We start from the raw sequence: 17,782 nt of genomic DNA, 5'->3' as shown, positions 1-17,782 counted from the left end.
CAATACTATAGGAGATTTTTAGAAATGCTTTCTGTTTTGCACCTTTATAAACTACTTATGACCATCATATTCACATATATGAATATATGAACAAATGTACAAGTATATATTGATAATCCAAATGTCTAGAACTGAAAATGCTCATATAAAGGTATATCCACTTTTAATTTTCAAAGAGAATGACATATTTCCCAAGAGGTTATGCATTTTATCAACTCATGGGCACAAAGGTATCTGAAAGTATGTGAGATTTTTTTTTTTAAAAGCTGTATCAAGGGTTCTGTTACACACAAATAGTTAAGAATTACCGGAATAGAGCCTAGATTGGGTAGGAAGTGAAAGTGAGAGTAAGATAAAACATATGGCTGTAGTGATATACAAGAGAAAATAAAAGAGATGAACCTGAGGGGGAAAAAAAAGACAGAAGAATGGGGCTTACAGAGTGATAAACTATTTATGAGGTAGAATTCATGAAAACATTAAAAGGCTCTTGAGATTAAGGACTGCTTTGATTATATCATCATCTCCCCAGGGATGTCTGAGTGGATGGTGATGAAGAAGAGGGAGGCAGCAACTTTGATGTATTTTTTTACCTCAGACGCTAAACAGGTAAATAATGAATAGGGAAGTTGTAAAAGATTTTGATACAGCATTCTCAAGGAAAATCCAAAAGTGGGTAACTGAAATAATTTCCACTGAAATAATTTCCATGCCTAGTCAAGAAGATAAGTATTATTTCTTAATGAAAACATGGTAAAGTGAGTTATGATCTATCTGTGAACAAGAAACGATTACATTAAAAAAAACTAAAGTAAAATGCAAACAAACCCCTCATTTTTGTCAAGCTGGAACCAATTAATAGCTTACACTCTGTAGGGTTGTAAATGGAACAGGAGATTTGTCCATTGTTTTCCTGTGGGGTTAGCTGATGGCTTTCAAGCACCAGCCTTTTAGGCTACAGTGCAACTCCCTACAGACCATGCCACCAAGGTCCTGAACTGTGTTCCGTAGTGTTAGTTCACAAGGTGAGTACCACACTCGAACCTCTCCCAAAGGAAAGGACATAAACAAGAATAAATAAAGAGACATAAACCCCAAGAGTTTAACATATATTAGAAAGCAGGAGAAGAGAACAGAATTGCCAGAGAAATCACACAAAGTGATGGGAGTTAGGGGTGGTACAATGGTATTGTCAGGAGGTGGGAGTAGCAGCACTTTCAAAACCAGTTTTACAAATACAAGATCAGTCCAAGGATGACCTTAAAGAGATGGGGGGAAGATCAGATATATACCTATTTCTTGTTGTGTACCATTGAGAGTCGGAACTGATCCATGACTGACCTTCCAGTGGGTTTTCTGAGGCAGTTAATTAAACAGGAGGAGATTCTCCATCCTTCTGCAAAGCAGCTGGTGGATTCAAACCACATGTATTTGGGATTGCAGTGCAGGTTCTTACCAGTAGACCACTAGGACTAGAGCTCCCCATTCACCCATTACCTATTAAATTTATCAATAGTGAATCTGCACAAAGCCATAAGAAGACAGGAATTTATGTACTTTTTGTCATTTTTCTACCAAAACTGGGAATCCAGTTTGGAAATTGCCTGTTGGCCTAGTGGATAGAAAGGTATGCTACCAAGCCAAAGGTGGGTGATTTTAATCTGTGGCCCTCAGGCCTGCTGTTAATTGGTTTTGGTCAAACATTCTTCAAAGTGGTATGGCACTGTCTGTCCATTTGCTGGACAGAGGTAACTCGTGGTTGCTGTGATGCTAAACACTGTGACACTGATGTGTCAAATGCAATAATGGTTATCCATGATGGACAGTATTTGGTGGAGCTTCCTTATTAAAACAAGCTTAGAAGCAGGAGTGCCATCCTTCCGAAATAGCTTGCCTCCAGAAACTCTATGAACCTGGAGAAACGATGAAAGTTATGCAAGTGTTCAGGTCTTTCCTTCATAGCGCCCCTATGGGTAGTCTAAGACTTGATGGCACATAACAACAACAACAACTACCACCACCCAAAACTGGAACTCTGGTGACTTAGTTTAAAAGAAACTGCAGTGCTGATCCAAAGTCAAGACAGGCAATCTACCCCCTCAAAGCTCGGTTAGGCGTTGTTTGTGACTCAATGGCAATGAGTGAACAATACATACTCTGTTTGAAGTACTATTACAATGAATTCTGAAATGTGGGAACATAGGAGTTTGTCTGAAATGAGCTCCCTCTGACCAATTTGCAGTTATCTGAGCACCAAAATAAATGAACAACAATAACCAAATACAGCCTGAAGAAGAAAACAGGAGTCCAGGAGTCAATATGGACATGGAATTAAACAAATTAATAAAGAAATAATCAAATAAGTAAGTGGAGAAAGGAGCATTCTTTCTTAGAATGTCAACAAACAAATCTAAAGTTAGACAGTGTTAGAAACCCACCATTTTGTGACAGTAAGTGAGTCATTAACTACTATTAAAATTATGTCAAAGTACTAACATTATCACGCCAAAGTATGCTAAACAGTACTATTTATGTACACAGAAAAAAACCTGACAGATTCTCAACAGAATCCTCCTAATCACAGCCTTTTTCTGACTGTCCAAGGCCTGGACTCCTTCCTTCATCACCATATACCACATATATGGAATTCTCATATACTTCTAGTGGGATTGTAAACTGGCAACCAGTACAGAGAGAAGTCAGCCACATCCTTAGAAAACTAGCAATAGAAACATCATTTGACCCAGCAGTCCCACTAGTACGGATGTATCTTAAACAAGTTAGAGCTGACACCTATTTACTTCAGCTTTATTTACAATATCAAAGAGGTGGAAACAACTGGTTTCTATCAACATTAAGAATGGTTATAAAACCCAAACTAACTGTGGTATATTAACACAATGGAGTTTTTCTAAATAACTAGCACAGATTTGTGAAATTCTGAACAACATAAATTTTGCTGAGTGATTTAAGTCCGTCACAAAAGGACAACCATGAAACAAGGTCATTACTATAAAAAGCTAAGGAGAGGTTTATATACACCTAGAATAAAACTTAAGAGGGTTTACCAGGGATAAGAAGAGAAGAAAAAGAGAATAAAAATTAATTAATTGGTAAGTTGGGTGAAGGCAAATGAGAGCATAGTAATAGTTGGATTAGAAGTTGTAACAAAACAATCACATTAATCAATTATAATTAATGCTGTAAAACAAAATGTCAATGAATGATTAATGAAAACCCAGCATGATTTATAAGCTTGTACTTATAAAAAGAAGGAAACCAAGATTATAAATTAATTTCTACCTGTTCTGGCATTGCTCCATGCTCAATTCCAGTCTTTAATAATCTGTAGCAATTACCAAACAGATCCCATTTTGTGAGATCATGAGCACTAAGTCAAAAGAAAACAAAAACGTATTAATATCAGACTGCAAAAATGAAAAATTCATCCACAGGTAAAGGAGTAAAACAAATTGATTATCTAGTAATGTAACAACAAGCAAAAGGAAAACATTCAAGTGCTCAAACTTGAAGGAAAAAAAAGGCTGATTTAAGAAATGAAAATTAGAATAATAGAACTATTTCTTATACTTAAAGATTAAAATCATAGTTAACCTAACATCATATCCATATGTAGGTAATCTTTCTAATATGTTTTAAACTACATGTATATTTGTGAACAAATATTTTAGAGATAAATCTAAAACCAGGCAGAGTAAACATAGAAATGCTCAGTTTCGTGTACTGTAGATACTATATGGGTCGAGAATTTCCCAGTGAGGCTAACCCTGTGGTCTTTGAAATTCTCATGAATTCTATTTCTGAACACCATCTTTGACACTGGCTGACAACTTTTATTTTTAATCCAAAATACTTCTAGAAAAAAGTTCTTTTCTCTATGGATGACCAACAAAATTGCTTGTGTATAACAAAAAGGCTCAGAAGATAAAAATGGCTTTTGAAATTTAAGTATTCATTATTATAAAGGCTATGTACAAACATCCTTTGACAACAAAAATTCCGTTTTACTTTCTTGGCGGAAAAAAGAAATCTAGTCCATTATAAGAAAAAAATGTAGGCTGCCCTTTAAAATGCACCTTATTACACTGCTCTCAGCCATAATCAAATATGGCCTCGTAAGCATAATAAAAAGAAAATTTTCAGGAAAAAGCTCACAAAAATATCTTTCATTTCATTTCCTCCAAATCTTGTTAGCAACATTTCTAAACGCTTTAAATTGATCATTGTACCAATTAAATTTTAAAGAATAAGCCAATCTAATTTGGTAAGTAATAGTGATTGTCAAACTCTTTTTTTTCCTCCTTGTTGTGTACTGTCAAATCAGATCCAACTGGCACAGGAGGAGATTGACCCTCCTTCTCCAGCAGAGCATCTGGTGGATTCAAACGGCATGCTTTTGGGATTGCAGCACAGCTTCTTGCCACCAGAGCTCCCTGACTGTCAAACTCTTACGTATAATTCGTGTACAGAAAGATGTACATTTTTTTTACATAATAAAACAATTCACCTGGAGGAAATTTGAAAGATAAAAAAAAAATTAAAATCTTTATATTCCTCTAAAATGTCCTAGTGCAACATGGACATTAAATATTATAAAGATAATCAGTCCTTTACTGTTGCTAATATATATTAATTAAATCTACTTTCATTAAAATCACCTACTTGTGAAAAGAAGTTAACCGTTTTAATGTGGAAAGAACATTATAAATATCATCATCATCAGCTTCTTCTCCCTATAAACAAACAAAAAAACCCCCACATCATTAGATTGCCGTAATTTAACTTGTTCTTGCACATTTACACACTCTCTCATGATCTCGATTTCTAGTCTATTGCTTGGCTATAAATTGAGGCAGTGAGTGATAAATTGAGGCACAAGGTGGACAGAGAGAAAAAGAAATTGCATCCCAACCTTCATACTATGTTACTGCTTACAAAGAGGTAGTTTGCTATCCTCACTAATTTAAACCTGTATATATTATAAAAGAAGTTAGCTAAGTATCTCCTTCCTGTTGATATGATAGTGAGTTGGATGGTCAGTTGTACATATATATGTAAGACCATATTTTAATGTTTACCATTCAAATAAAAATTCTTACTATGTAAATGAGAAGGGAAGGGACTGCCTGCTGAGGCCTGGAAGACTCCACTCACTCTGACAGTGTGGCATTTTGCTCCTTGTGGATGCTGGTTCTGATGGCTAAGTAAAAGGAAGGTTTTGGGGTTGTTTTTGATGTGCGTTTTTACTGCCCTTGGGTCAAATTTATTAATTTTCAAATGAATATTCCTTGAATGACACAGCAATCCTTTTGTCTATTTGCTGAACTGAAAAATTTGGTGTTGCTGTGATGCTGCTGTACAATGTTTGGATAAGCTTCCAGACTGATTTATGCTGGGAAGCAGGAGTAGCATCCATTTCCTAAACCACATGCCTCTGGAAACTCTATGAACTTGGTGAAATGACAATAGTTATGGAACGGCATTAGGTCTTTTGTTCAGAGTCGCTATGCTCAACTCAACAGCAATCAACAACAACAAAACAACATCATTATATAAGTAGTGTATGCTTAGAGAAGGTAAATAAGAACACAAATGAGCAATAAAGGAAATAATCCCTTACTCTCAACATGCAGAATCAATGTTTGTCATTACAAAAAATGGTATGAAACAAATAGCTTTGTACACTTTACTAAATAATACCATAGAAAAAATTCTTTGAAATTGAAATTGCTTAGGCAAAGAGCATGTAATATAAACATTTCACTGACTTATTTTAAGATTTTACTGATCCTCAGTTACTCCTGTAGCTTAAAAATAACAATGTATGACTGTAAAGAATGGCTGAAAGAAAAGTTCCCAACAATAGTAGGAACAAGGTGTTAACGTGATTAAGAAGAAAATCCTATCAGCCTGGTTGTCAGAGAATGGAGAGATATACAGGTGTTCTTGAATGTCTTATACAGACAGAGAGGGAAATTATAAAAGTAATCTTAAAAATTAACCAAATAGTAAGAGATGCCTGCTGCTGTCTTGGACATATGACTGGTGAGTAGGTACTGTTTACAATCAAATTTTATTTTTATTTAACAGTACATTAGATTAATTCAGGAATATTAAAATGCAAATTAGGTTTCAGGGAGAGGGAATAACAAAATGACTTAAAAAAGTTAGGTAATAAAAATATTTTTCTTAAAAGAAAAAAAATCCTAATCAATGTCAAACTACAAAATGTGTAATTCTAACAATGCTGTTTCAAAACAATACAACTAGATTTTATTTAAAAATATCATTTAGTACTCATACCATTTTACTCTCCCACCAACAGTGAATAAGGGTTCCAGTTTCTCCACAACTTCGCCAGTTTTATTGTCTGCTGTTCTGTTAAATTTTGCTGTTCTTACTGGGGTGAGATGATATCTCACGATTGTTTTAACCACTATGGAAGGCAGTATGGTGCTTTCGCAAAAAGGTAGAAATACCATTTGACCCAGGAATTTCCCTACTGGGAATATACCCTAAAGAAAACAGAACTGCCACCCAAGTAGATAGATAGATTATATCTATATATATACACATACATACACACACACACACACACACACACACACACACTATGTTTATTGCAGCTTTGTTCACAATAGCAAAGAGCTGGACACAACCTAAGTGCCCATCAACAAACGAATGGATAGAGAAGCTGTGGTATATTCACACAGTGGAATACTGTGCTGCATTGAAAAACAAGGAACTCATGCAATATTATTCAAAATGGGTGACAATGGAGGACATTATGCTGAGTGAAATATCTCAGTCACAAAAAGACAAATACTATATAATGCCACTGTTAAAAAACAGGAATGATATGGGGGTTGGGGAAAACTAAGAAGGGCTAAATAATGTACAAAGCATTGAAAAAGACAAGGGAGAGAACTGTGTAAAAGAAATACACGATTAGGTATTATTTATTGGTATGGCAAAAGTCCAGAGTAAGAGTTGCACAGTAAAGTGGTATAACAATGAAAGAACTTTTGTTCCAAAGAAAAGCAAACTAGGAGGGGAAAGGGGGGGGAGGAAAATGTGCAATAATGAATGAATGGAAATCCAAGTTCTTTATAAGCTTTCATTAAAATCTAAAAAAATAATAAACTACCAAAAAAAAAAGAACTAGGGAAAAATATAATTTATACAGTTAACTACTTTGAATTGTTATTAGATATAATTCATATTAACTGTAAAACAAACCTCTTGCAATAAGTCTTCCACAGAATGGTTGAATCGATCTACAAACTCATCAATCAGCTGACTTCGAGCTATGTCAACTCTGTTCTGGATGGTGTATTCTTCACTGCATAAGATGCTATAGGTTTTACTGCAGGCCTCTAGAACATCTGATTCTACATGTTTCTCCACAACAAACTTGATTTGCTTTAATAAAGCATCCAGATGCTGAGACAGAAAAAAAATAAATTTAGCATATGCTAAATAAAAAACAAACTTATATAATCACATAAAAAGAAAATAATCCAGTTAATAAAACAGTATAATAGTAGAGTTTCAATTTCAGTATGTCTTACCTTTTCCATTCTACCAGTGCTATAGATTTCTAGATCAAAATACTGTGGTATCTGTAGCAAGTTTGCTACCTTCTCTGCATCTGCAGAATACTAGAAGGAAAAGACGCAAGGAGAAAAAAAGTTATTTTGACCAAGAATTCTCAAACTCAATGTTGTATTATCACAAAATACATAAATGAAAGTGTACCTTTGATAACAGCATAGGAAGCGTGATGATAAAATGCTCAGTCAATTTGTTTCTATCATCAATTTGTGTTTTCCTCTCCTTGGCAGTTAGCACCTAACAAAGAAAATGGGCACATGGGTGTCAGGTGCTAATTTGTAAATCTTACGCTGTTACAAAGCATAAAATACCATTTGAGAACTATCAAAGGAGCTTTAGAACCAATTACAAAAATAAGTATATCTCATTTTATTAAAATTTGTATTTAACATGTATATGTTATCAAGCTAGGAAAAGGTGGAGGATCAGAGAGAAGAAGACCCCCAACAAGACGGACTGATGAAGTGACTGTAACTATGGGTCCAGCGTATCAGAGATGGTGACCCTATTCAGTTGGATAGAATCAGGGTTCTATTTTAGTAACTGTAACTTTCTTGAGCTTCACCTTAAACTTGCTGATGAGTAACTAACTGATGGTGTGTTTCACAGTTAGTCTCTGGATTTATTTTGACTGTTGATACTGAGCTTCTCCATTGATTCTTTTCACAGATACACCAATATGATTCCTAAGTAGTCCATCAGGTGAGGTCTATTTGTATAGTCAGCATTTACGTTCTTTAAAAAAGGTACTGGCAATAAATAAATCACTCAATGTACTAAATTCTTTCATGCAATATCCAGCCAAGTCCATTTCAAGTCCTATCAAGTACAAATTTTCCATTCATCAGTCCTTCTTTTCTAACTTTTGCATTCCATTGACTGACTATTATTAATGAACCTTGGTTGTGTGTTTGGTCAACTTCATATTACAAAACTGGTAGACGTTCCCAAGTTCTTCATCTTTCCCTTCAGTGGCTGGTGCATGTATCTAGAAACTGCTTCTTACCCATTCTTCTTTGAATGTGGATGGCAAGTATCATATCACTCACAGCATTTGATTTCAGGATAAATGTTAAAAATATTTTTTTTAACTGTGACACCACTCTTCTTTGTTAGCATAAGAGATCACATGATTGCCTGATCGAAAATGGCCAGACTTGAGAAAGATTAAACAAAAAAAGGGTTGTACACTTCTACTCTCACATTTTCAAGAATGTATCTCAATGTGTTATCTGCCTTTGGTGAATTTTCAGAACCAGAATAAAAATGGTTATGTAAAAAATGTTCGTTCACATTTTATATTTTTTGCTGGCCATTACTGACCTCTTCCTCCCACCAGTGCCACCAATCATCATCATGTCTATGATTTTCATAATTCATTTTTATTACCATAACAAGAATGCTAATAATATAAAGAATTTAGGGTACAAAAAGCCAACCAGCAGATGAAAATTACACTGCTGCCATTTAAATAGGTAGTATGTCTTCAGAGACTATAGTTTTAAGTTCTGAATATAAAAATTCTTAAGGCATTATGCAAGTGAGTCAACTGTAATTAATGTTGTAGCATGAAATGTGATGAATGGGTGAAGGAAAAGCCAGTAAAACTGTAACCTTTCACTCAAAATTAAAACTAAAAGTACTATGTAAATGTAGCAGTACAGGTATTATGAGAGTGGGGAGGATATCCTAATTTTATAAGTTGAATTTAACAGCTATGTAACGATGAAGCACTGTACAGTATATAATTAAGAACTATGAGGTTTATATGAATAAAAATATCTAGAAAAAATTCTGAAAGATAAGAGAGTTAGTCAAATGAAGAATCGTTTTGTGATTTCTTCCTAACAGAACTTACCCGCTTGCCGGTGCCCCTTCCCACTGGGGGATGTGCCTCAGCGGCCTGACGAATCGTACAAACCATCAGCTCTATGAGAGCACTCTCCTGACGGTCCGACATCGCTGCAGGGAGGCAAAACACACGAGTGTAAGGACAAAACGGGAACAAAACTGCATAAAAGCAGCCACAGTAACATTATACAGACCATGTTAAAGGCAGAAGTGAAGAGCTACTATACTTTGCTTTTATATTTTTAGCAGAAGTAACTCATGCTTGTTATAAATCCAATATGAAAGAGACAGAATAAGAGATAACTTCTGATATTTCCCCAATATGTAGCCTCTTCTAATATCATACATTTGAGTTAAATGATTCCAAAATTTTACTGAATTTCCTTCGATATAATTTCAAAGCTCAGATAAGTTCTTTTCTTTTTTTATCAACAAAACCAAGATTTTGAAAACACTAGATTCTGAATCCATTCCAAGTCAATACATAAAAGCTGAATGATTATAAACCAATGCACAATTTATATATACAATAGTGTCAAGATACTACTATATATTACTATATATTATATAATATATACTATATATATATATACACACAGACAATATACTACTAATGGGCTTTAAAATACTTAGATTTTTGACAGGATAAAGTGAATTTAATATCATTAAAATCCACAGAATCAACAGATGTATTTCTGTGGAATAAATTTCCAAAAGCTAGTAAATGTTCAAGGGAAAAATCTTTTTCTCAGCCTATCATAAAGGTTATGACTTTCACAAACCAAACTGCAATCATGACCATGTCTAAGTCCTCAAATACCTGCTAGCACTGGGTGGCCCAAATCCCTCTGCTTTTGGCCAATGTAATAAGAAAGTGAGATTTTGTTCTGTTCTTCCTTCACAACTACTAAGGAAAGCTGATGGCATAGTGTGTAAAAAGTTATTATAGACAAAGTTTGGCAAATTGATTGTACTGGCTGTTTCACAAGACAAAATTAGGCAGTAATTGCTCATTGTTGTTGCTGTAAATTGCCTTCGAGCTGAGCACAACTCATAGCGACCCTACGAACAAAAGGCCTGAAAGCCCCTCTACAACTATATACATTTATCAAAGTTCACTGAGTTTCCGGAGGAATGTTGTTTAGGAAGTGGATGCCACTCCTGCTTCCAAATTGCCCACTAAGATATATAAATACGGATTTAAAATAGGTGCTCTTCTTCCCTAACAATTTACAACCTCAGGAATGGAATGGAGTCAGAAATGAGTCAGAATAAACATTAGTGGCAATGGATTTGATTTATCCATTAACTGTTGTTGGGACTGACTCACAGCAGACCCTCCAGTAAATGGCATAGGAGCAGACTGTCCATCTTTCTCTCACAGAGCAGCTGGTAGATTCAAAATACCTGTGGGTTTTTACCTTTGGGCTCGTACTCAGTTCCTAACTACTTGGCCACCAGAGCTCCCTAGCTATGAATTAGGGAAGAATAGATTCTTTTTTTCTAGAGTAGAATACATTTTCTAACATTATTTTATATAAGTAGACCCCAGAACACTAAATAGACTGTTAAATCAAATCTGCACGTAAATTGGAGCCGTTAGGTCAGCTAGTAGCTAACATTAGTCAAACGTTTCTCTTAGTACACATGGCGCACATTTCTATACATAAATCCTTCTGGATACACTAAAACAGTCTTACTATAACAACATTGTAGCATTTTGAAGAATGTCAGAAAAGCGGTGCCCATTTGTTACTGTGGTAGGTTTGCAAGGACAGGCTGTACATAAACAGAAGTTGGGTTTGTAAACCAGAAAGAAATTATGTTAATCATCCATCATATTAGCTGGGGAGTTCCAGAGGTAGAATTCATAGGGAGCTGAGCGGTTTACACAAAAGCTGGGTGCCTTTGTGAGTTTCCAGGGAGAAAGAAGGGCAGCCTCCTCCTGTTGGGATCCACCGGATCCTGTTGGACCCTGCAGGGGGTCGCTGAGCAGTAATCTGTACATTTGCGAGATCTTCGCTTTTTCAATGATATCCTCTGTTGTCTGACCCTTTACGATACTGTTTGACAATGATAATCATTAAGTTTTATAAAGTCACATCTGTCCCCCCCCCTTTTGTTCTGTTGCTTCTCGCTGACACTGTTTTCTAAGATCTCTTTATTCTGGAAGATTACAGTGACACAGTTTTAATTTTCTTTCAATATATTGTTTTACTTTTATATTTTTAAGTTTGTACACTTTATTTTTGCCAATAGGAGGAGTACAAAGGACAAGCCAGTTCATTCCCATGAGATGAACACGTAATTATTTATTCTTCCCCCACTATTAAGTATATTAGCTTTCTTCCGATGGATTTACATGACATTTTGAAACCCATTTTAAGCTTTCATGTATTGTTAGAACTCTTGCTGCATTTTTAATTTCAGTAATCTATTTGACTATGACTAATTCATATTTTTAAAAATTTCCCTTTTCTATTATTTCTTATAAATTGTTTTTGTAATTTCCATATGCTTATATTTTGCAAATAGGAAAACATAAGCAACTTCTATGTTATGTGTACTCTTAGTGTATGCATAAGTGGTTTATATGATTAACCTGTTCTATCTTAAAAAATTTTGATAGGAACATACACTTACTTTACACACAAGAAAAAGGATTCACAGGGTAAATAACTTTACAAAGTCTCCTGTAATTGAGCCCAGATGTAGATCTAAGAAATCATATTCCAGTGCCTACACTTGTATGCATTAAGCTACCTTGCTTTTTTTTTTTGTACAAGCTTAAAATTCTACCTAAGTGTTTAAACCATTTTGTTTGGTTCTTCATGTCTCACCCTCAAGTCAAAGTCACTACTGTGGATACAATGCACAGCTCGCCCTCCAGCGGGTTCCTGGAGGTTGTAAACCACAGTGGTGGAGATTACTCATCTTTCTCCCTTTGAAGGAACTGATGGATTTAAACTGCTTGCTTGAGCTGACAGGGTAACTCCTTACTACCAGGCCATCAGAGCTCCTTCTAAAGGTGCTCTAAAATACAAAGGAATTCTGACTGGTATTAACAGAAAATTGTATTTGACATTGGGAGAAACTGACATTTGTATAATGTTTTCAGTCAAGACATTACAGCTCTTTTTAACGCTATTTAACAAATATTATAGTTTTAATTCTATTTCTTTACTGAATACATTCATGCATTTTTAAAGTTTAATTCTGAGACTAATTTGAATAACTTGGTTCTTTTTTTAAAGAAAAAAGCCCCAGAAGTCAAGAAAAGTAGCTTTTACTTGGCATGTATATTAAGGGGAAAGAAACAGGAAGGGATAAAAAGGGAGTAGACTGGGAGGATATCAAAGTAGTTCCAACCAAGGCTCAAAGTTGTTTTAACTAGGTAGTATATGTAAGGTCAGTAAAGGCTCCACTTTTCCAGGCACTGCTAAAATCAGTTACTCTTATCTGTTGTTTGGGAAGGTCATTCAAAATTGTCTTTCCTAGCCAAAAAGTTACCTGTTTGTTTTATGCTGAAGTAATTATTATATTAAGGAGAAAGGATACTATGTAGATGGGAGGGAACAGGGCATGTTAGCCTATCCCCAAGAGGACTGGCTATCTACCATTCCACAAGGGGAATAGCCAGTCCATAAATTCTGCTTCCCTAGTGATTTCCATTTTTTCTCCTTTTCACATCCCCTCCCTTATTACTCTTCCTGACATTTATATAGCTCTTATTAGTTATCATTTTATTATTACAATTTTGGTCTTATGCAGTATTTGCCCTTATGAGACTGAATTATTTTACTCCATTTAAGGTGCTGTAGTCTTTTCCATGTTATATAGCATTTTTCAAAATAATTATTCCTTAATGCCACATATTCACACATTCCCCTGTATGAATGTACCACAATTTCTCAATCCACTCATCTGTTGATGGAAATCGAGCTGCTTTCATTTTCTTGTTATTGTAAAGAACACCGCTATGAACACTGGTACACATATTTCCATTTCTGTTTCAGAACAATCTACACAGGGACTGGCTAGTTTTGGCAATAAAGGAAACATCTCTAGTCACAGAGACAGATCTTCTGGTGCCTTTGAGGAGAAAGCAAGACAATGTAAGATGCCCTTACTTCTCCAGCTACATCCATAGCAGCAACACCTATGTCTGAACTGGAGACCTAATGTGAGATGAGACCTGGGATGGGAGAGCCAGTATTGGCAGGACTGGGAACTTTGCTGGACAATTGGGGGGCTCAGAAGCCAATACTGGCAGGACTGAAAACTTGGGAACACTGGCTATAAAGTTGTGAGGATCAAGGTTGAGGTTCCTGTGTGCATATTTTTGTGAGCTCTCTTGACTGTATTTTGTTATTAATCTGTATTATAACCTTCTAACTTCCCCAATCTGTGTGGTCTGTGACCTATAGCATCAAATTTTGGACCTAGCAAATCAATAAGATTGGTGTTGAGATGAGCAGAAAGAGGTACAGGAGCATGGGGGACATGAGTGACCTCACAGGAATTGGTTTTGTGTTGCTGATGATGTTGACAGGGACAGTTCCCCTTTGTGAAGTTGGTAAAGGTCAGAAAAAGCTGTCCCCATGTGTCCCTTGATTTTTTACAGGAAGTCTTCATTGATATAAGGTGACAACTGCTGGAAAGGAACTTAGTAATGGAAAGGATTTTTGTAGTTATGGGAAGGAGGTAAAAACAGAAGGTTCCAGGCGGTTTTTGTTTTTTTTACTACAAAAACTTTTCGTTTTAGGAGAAGCTTTTAGTTGAGCCATGAACTGTTTGGTGAGGGGCTGCTGCAGTTGCTCTATTAAGAGAATGGTCCTCGTGTTATGAGCTCTATTGTGTATTTTGTTTTGGTTGTTCTTTTTTTTAAAAAAAAAGAAAAAATCTTTTATTAAGTCTGCAAATCTTATTTGGGTTTCATTTGATGATTCATAGACATTTTGTTTTAGAACACTAAATGTTGTTGTTATGTGCTATCGAGTCGCTTGCGACTCATAGTGACCCTATGTACAAGAGCCCTAAATGCTGTTCTATCCTGCACCAACCTCACCGTCTCAAACACACTCATCCCCATCACTCCACTCACAGAATCGATCCATCTCGTCAAGGGTCATCCTCTCCTGCACCGTCCCTCCACTCTCCCAAACATGGTATCCCTCTCTAAGGACCAGTCCCTCCTTGCAACATGCCCAAAGTATGTCAGACGAAGCTTCAGAATCCTTGACTCCAGGGAACATTCTGGCTTCACCCTCTCCAGGACAAACCTGTTTGTTCTCCTAGCAGTCCATGGTATATTAAACACTCTTCTCCAGCACCCCAGCTCAAAGGCATCAATCCTCCTTCTATCATCCCTAGTCACTGTCCAACTCTCCAATGCATAGCACATAATTGTGAAGACAATTACAATTGATTAACATCAACTAAATCCCTTATTGCTATTCTTTTTACCCATCTTATCAATGTTATTTTTGTTCTCCTCTTCCTCTGTTCTTACCCCTAATAATTCTCCAAAATGGATTCTGGGTATAAATCTTTCCTTAGCTTTTTATATCAGTGATCTGATAACCTACTGTCCTTTTGTGTCTGCCTTAGATCTTTCAGCATAATCTGCTCTCGCTTCAGCCATATAGGACAGTATCTCACAAATCTCTGATCCCTTTTTGGTGATGCATTTATTCTTTCTCTGAATGTACTGCAGTTTATTTAGTCATTTGCCCACTGACAGAGTTTGGCTGGTTCCTGATTGTTGGCGATTATAAACAATGCTGCAATAAACAAAAACAAAGCCAAAACGAAACTTTTAAAGAAATGCCACTTTTTGACGAAGCTCTTACTTCTTGGTATATACCTATTACTTCTGTGAGTATATTTCTCTAGCGAGACTGCTAGATCAAATGCAATTTCTATTCTCAACTTTCAAAGGAAGTGCCAAACTACTTTCCATCACTTTACATTCTTACCAGCAATGAATGAGAGTACCAATCTCTCCATATCCTCTCCAGTATTTGTTGTTTGTGGTCTTTGTAGTTTCTTTGTTTGGCTTTGGGATAAGGTTTGTTTCATAGAATCAGTTCAAGTGTACTGATGACATCTTTTCTTACATTCTGAACCAGACTGAGTAGAACTGTATCAGTTCTTCCCTGAAGGTTTGCCAGAGTTCACTGGTGAAACCATCAGAGTCAGGACTGTTTTTATTTGCTGTTCCACTTCTTTTTCCATGAGCTGTTGTTGTTAAGTGATAGGCCTGTTCAAATGTCCCGACTTGTCTGTGTCAGCTGAGGTATGCAGTGAGTTTCTAGAAAGCAATTCATTTTCTATTGGTTTTCAAATTTGTTATAATTTTTTTAAAAACTGTTATCTTTTTCATTCCTGATGAGGAGGCTGTGCCATCACTCATTCTTTAGTCCTGTTATTCACACCTTCTGGGTTTTTTTTTTTTTTTAATAATATCCTTAGTTCCTTACTTCTGGAGAGTGTAGGCTTGGTGTGCTGTTCGTCTACTAATTCTCGGAGATGATGTGTTAAGGTGGTTATTTTGGTTCTTTTTTGATTTTTTTTTTTTTTGGATATGGGTTTTATGGGTAGATAACTGACTTCTGTAAACTGCCTTTCATCTACCACAAAGACTCTGGTACATTGTCTTTTTATTCTCACTTGTTTCAGGAAATTTTAACATGTCTTTGTAATTAAATACTGTTTAAGCAAAGTGTAATTTCTATTATTTTTTTCTCTCCTACTGATTTCTTATTTTATAGTACTGTGATGTGAGAAGAAGCTTTGCAGAATTTTGAGTTTTTTTAAAAAAAATTAAAATGTTTGCATTATCATCTAACACAATCAATTCTAGAGAATATTCCATGTGCACTCATTCTGTGCTGACCGGAACTAAAAGTAGTTTATGCTCTTGTTGGGCTACTGTTGTGTGTATCAACAAATTGGAACCAACTTACAGCTGACTCTCCAGGGTTTTTACAGAGGTAGTTAATAACAAAGCAGGAGCCTGTCCGCCTTACCAGGCTGTTATGGATGTGACGTGCCACTGACTACAGCTTGTAGCGACCCTATGCACATTAGCTCTGAATCCTGCCCTATCCTGAGTCAATCTCAGCATTTCTGATCCACTTGCCCCCATCACTGCATAAATTCTTTTCATCCAGGGTCTTTATCTCTTGTGCTGACCCTGCACCCTTGCATGCATTAGCCTCCAAAGACTTGTCTCTCTTGCAACATGTACAAAATATGTGAGACAATCCTTGCCTCCAAAAGGCAACCTGGGTAATGTCTATATAGGTCTACAAGACAGTTGGTTAACTGTATTGTGTATTTTTTTCCTACACCTTTGATGAGTTTGTTGTTGTATCTTCCACTAAAAGCGCTGTATTGAAGTATTTTACAATTACTGCAGGGCTGTTGATCTCATACTTCAAATCTGTTAAGACTTGATTTGTTTAGTGGGTTGACAGTAATCACATCCAATTGATTCATCCTTGTCTCTTATGCTTGTTTTTGTCCTGAAGTCTATTTTATCAGAAATTATTATTGCCACTCTTGCTCTTTATTGACAGCTGTTTGCTTGATATATTTTTGTTCTTTAATTTTCAGTCTTGTCATTGTGTTTAAACTGTGTGTTGTAGACAAGATACGGCTGGGTCATGCTACCTTATCCATTCTGCTGTTCTCTTACTCATGATCGGTACATTTAATCCGTTTACACGGAGTGTGACCAGCGCTGGGGTTGTTAGATATTCACAGCTTCCCTATGAACAACAGATCTGAACCGTGTCCTATCTTGTAGCATCCTCACAATCACTACAGATATGATTTTACTGCCATCCCTTTGGTGCATTCTTTTTTTGTTGATTTCTCTGCTCCACTTTTTCTGTGCTCAGTTCATTTTATTCATGGTTGAATAAATTAGTTTTGTTTCTCTTTCCTTTTCTCAACTCACTGTATGTTAATAAATGCATTTCTAACATCTGTGAAAGACCAATAGATGTCAGTATTACAAAGAACTAAGTGAAAATTAAAGGAGGGAAAAAAGGTATGAGAGTTAAAAGTTTCCAGTGATTATTTGATAATGAATTAGAGCAATAGCAATTAAAAAGCTGACAAAAATTACTCTCTGGTGGGGTAGTGCATTAAGTTTTAGTCTATTAATTGAAGGAAAATGGACAGTCTCTTCCTACATACATAAAGCCTTGGATGCTAAATAGAGCATTGCTATAGTTGGAAAGCACTCCACAGGAGTGAGCCTGGTGTTCGCTTTAATAAGAATATA

The 17,782-nt window shown here is 35.9% G+C and overlaps 1 protein-coding gene across 2 annotated transcripts in view; it reads right to left on the bottom strand.

Annotated features, from left to right (window-relative positions):
• Positions 1-17,782, bottom strand: part of STAG1 (stromal antigen 1) — a 256,619-nt gene that overhangs the window by 51,467 nt on the left and 187,370 nt on the right. For both annotated transcript variants that reach the window (XM_006883361.1, XM_006883362.1), the window contains exons 15-20: positions 9,494-9,597; positions 7,780-7,872; positions 7,593-7,682; positions 7,261-7,464; positions 4,684-4,754; positions 3,304-3,391 (exon numbers count right to left, since the gene is read on the bottom strand). In XM_006883361.1, the coding sequence (XP_006883423.1) occupies positions 3,304-3,391; positions 4,684-4,754; positions 7,261-7,464; positions 7,593-7,682; positions 7,780-7,872; positions 9,494-9,597 (650 nt within the window). The remainder of the gene's footprint in view (positions 1-3,303; positions 3,392-4,683; positions 4,755-7,260; positions 7,465-7,592; positions 7,683-7,779; positions 7,873-9,493; positions 9,598-17,782) is intronic.

This window comes from Elephantulus edwardii, unplaced genomic scaffold (assembly GCF_000299155.1).
Source record: "Elephantulus edwardii isolate Elephantulus edwardi_28Jun2011 unplaced genomic scaffold, EleEdw1.0 scaffold00027, whole genome shotgun sequence".
Lineage (NCBI taxonomy): Eukaryota > Metazoa > Chordata > Mammalia > Macroscelidea > Macroscelididae > Elephantulus > Elephantulus edwardii.
This window is presented reverse-complemented; position numbering and strand designations above follow the sequence as displayed.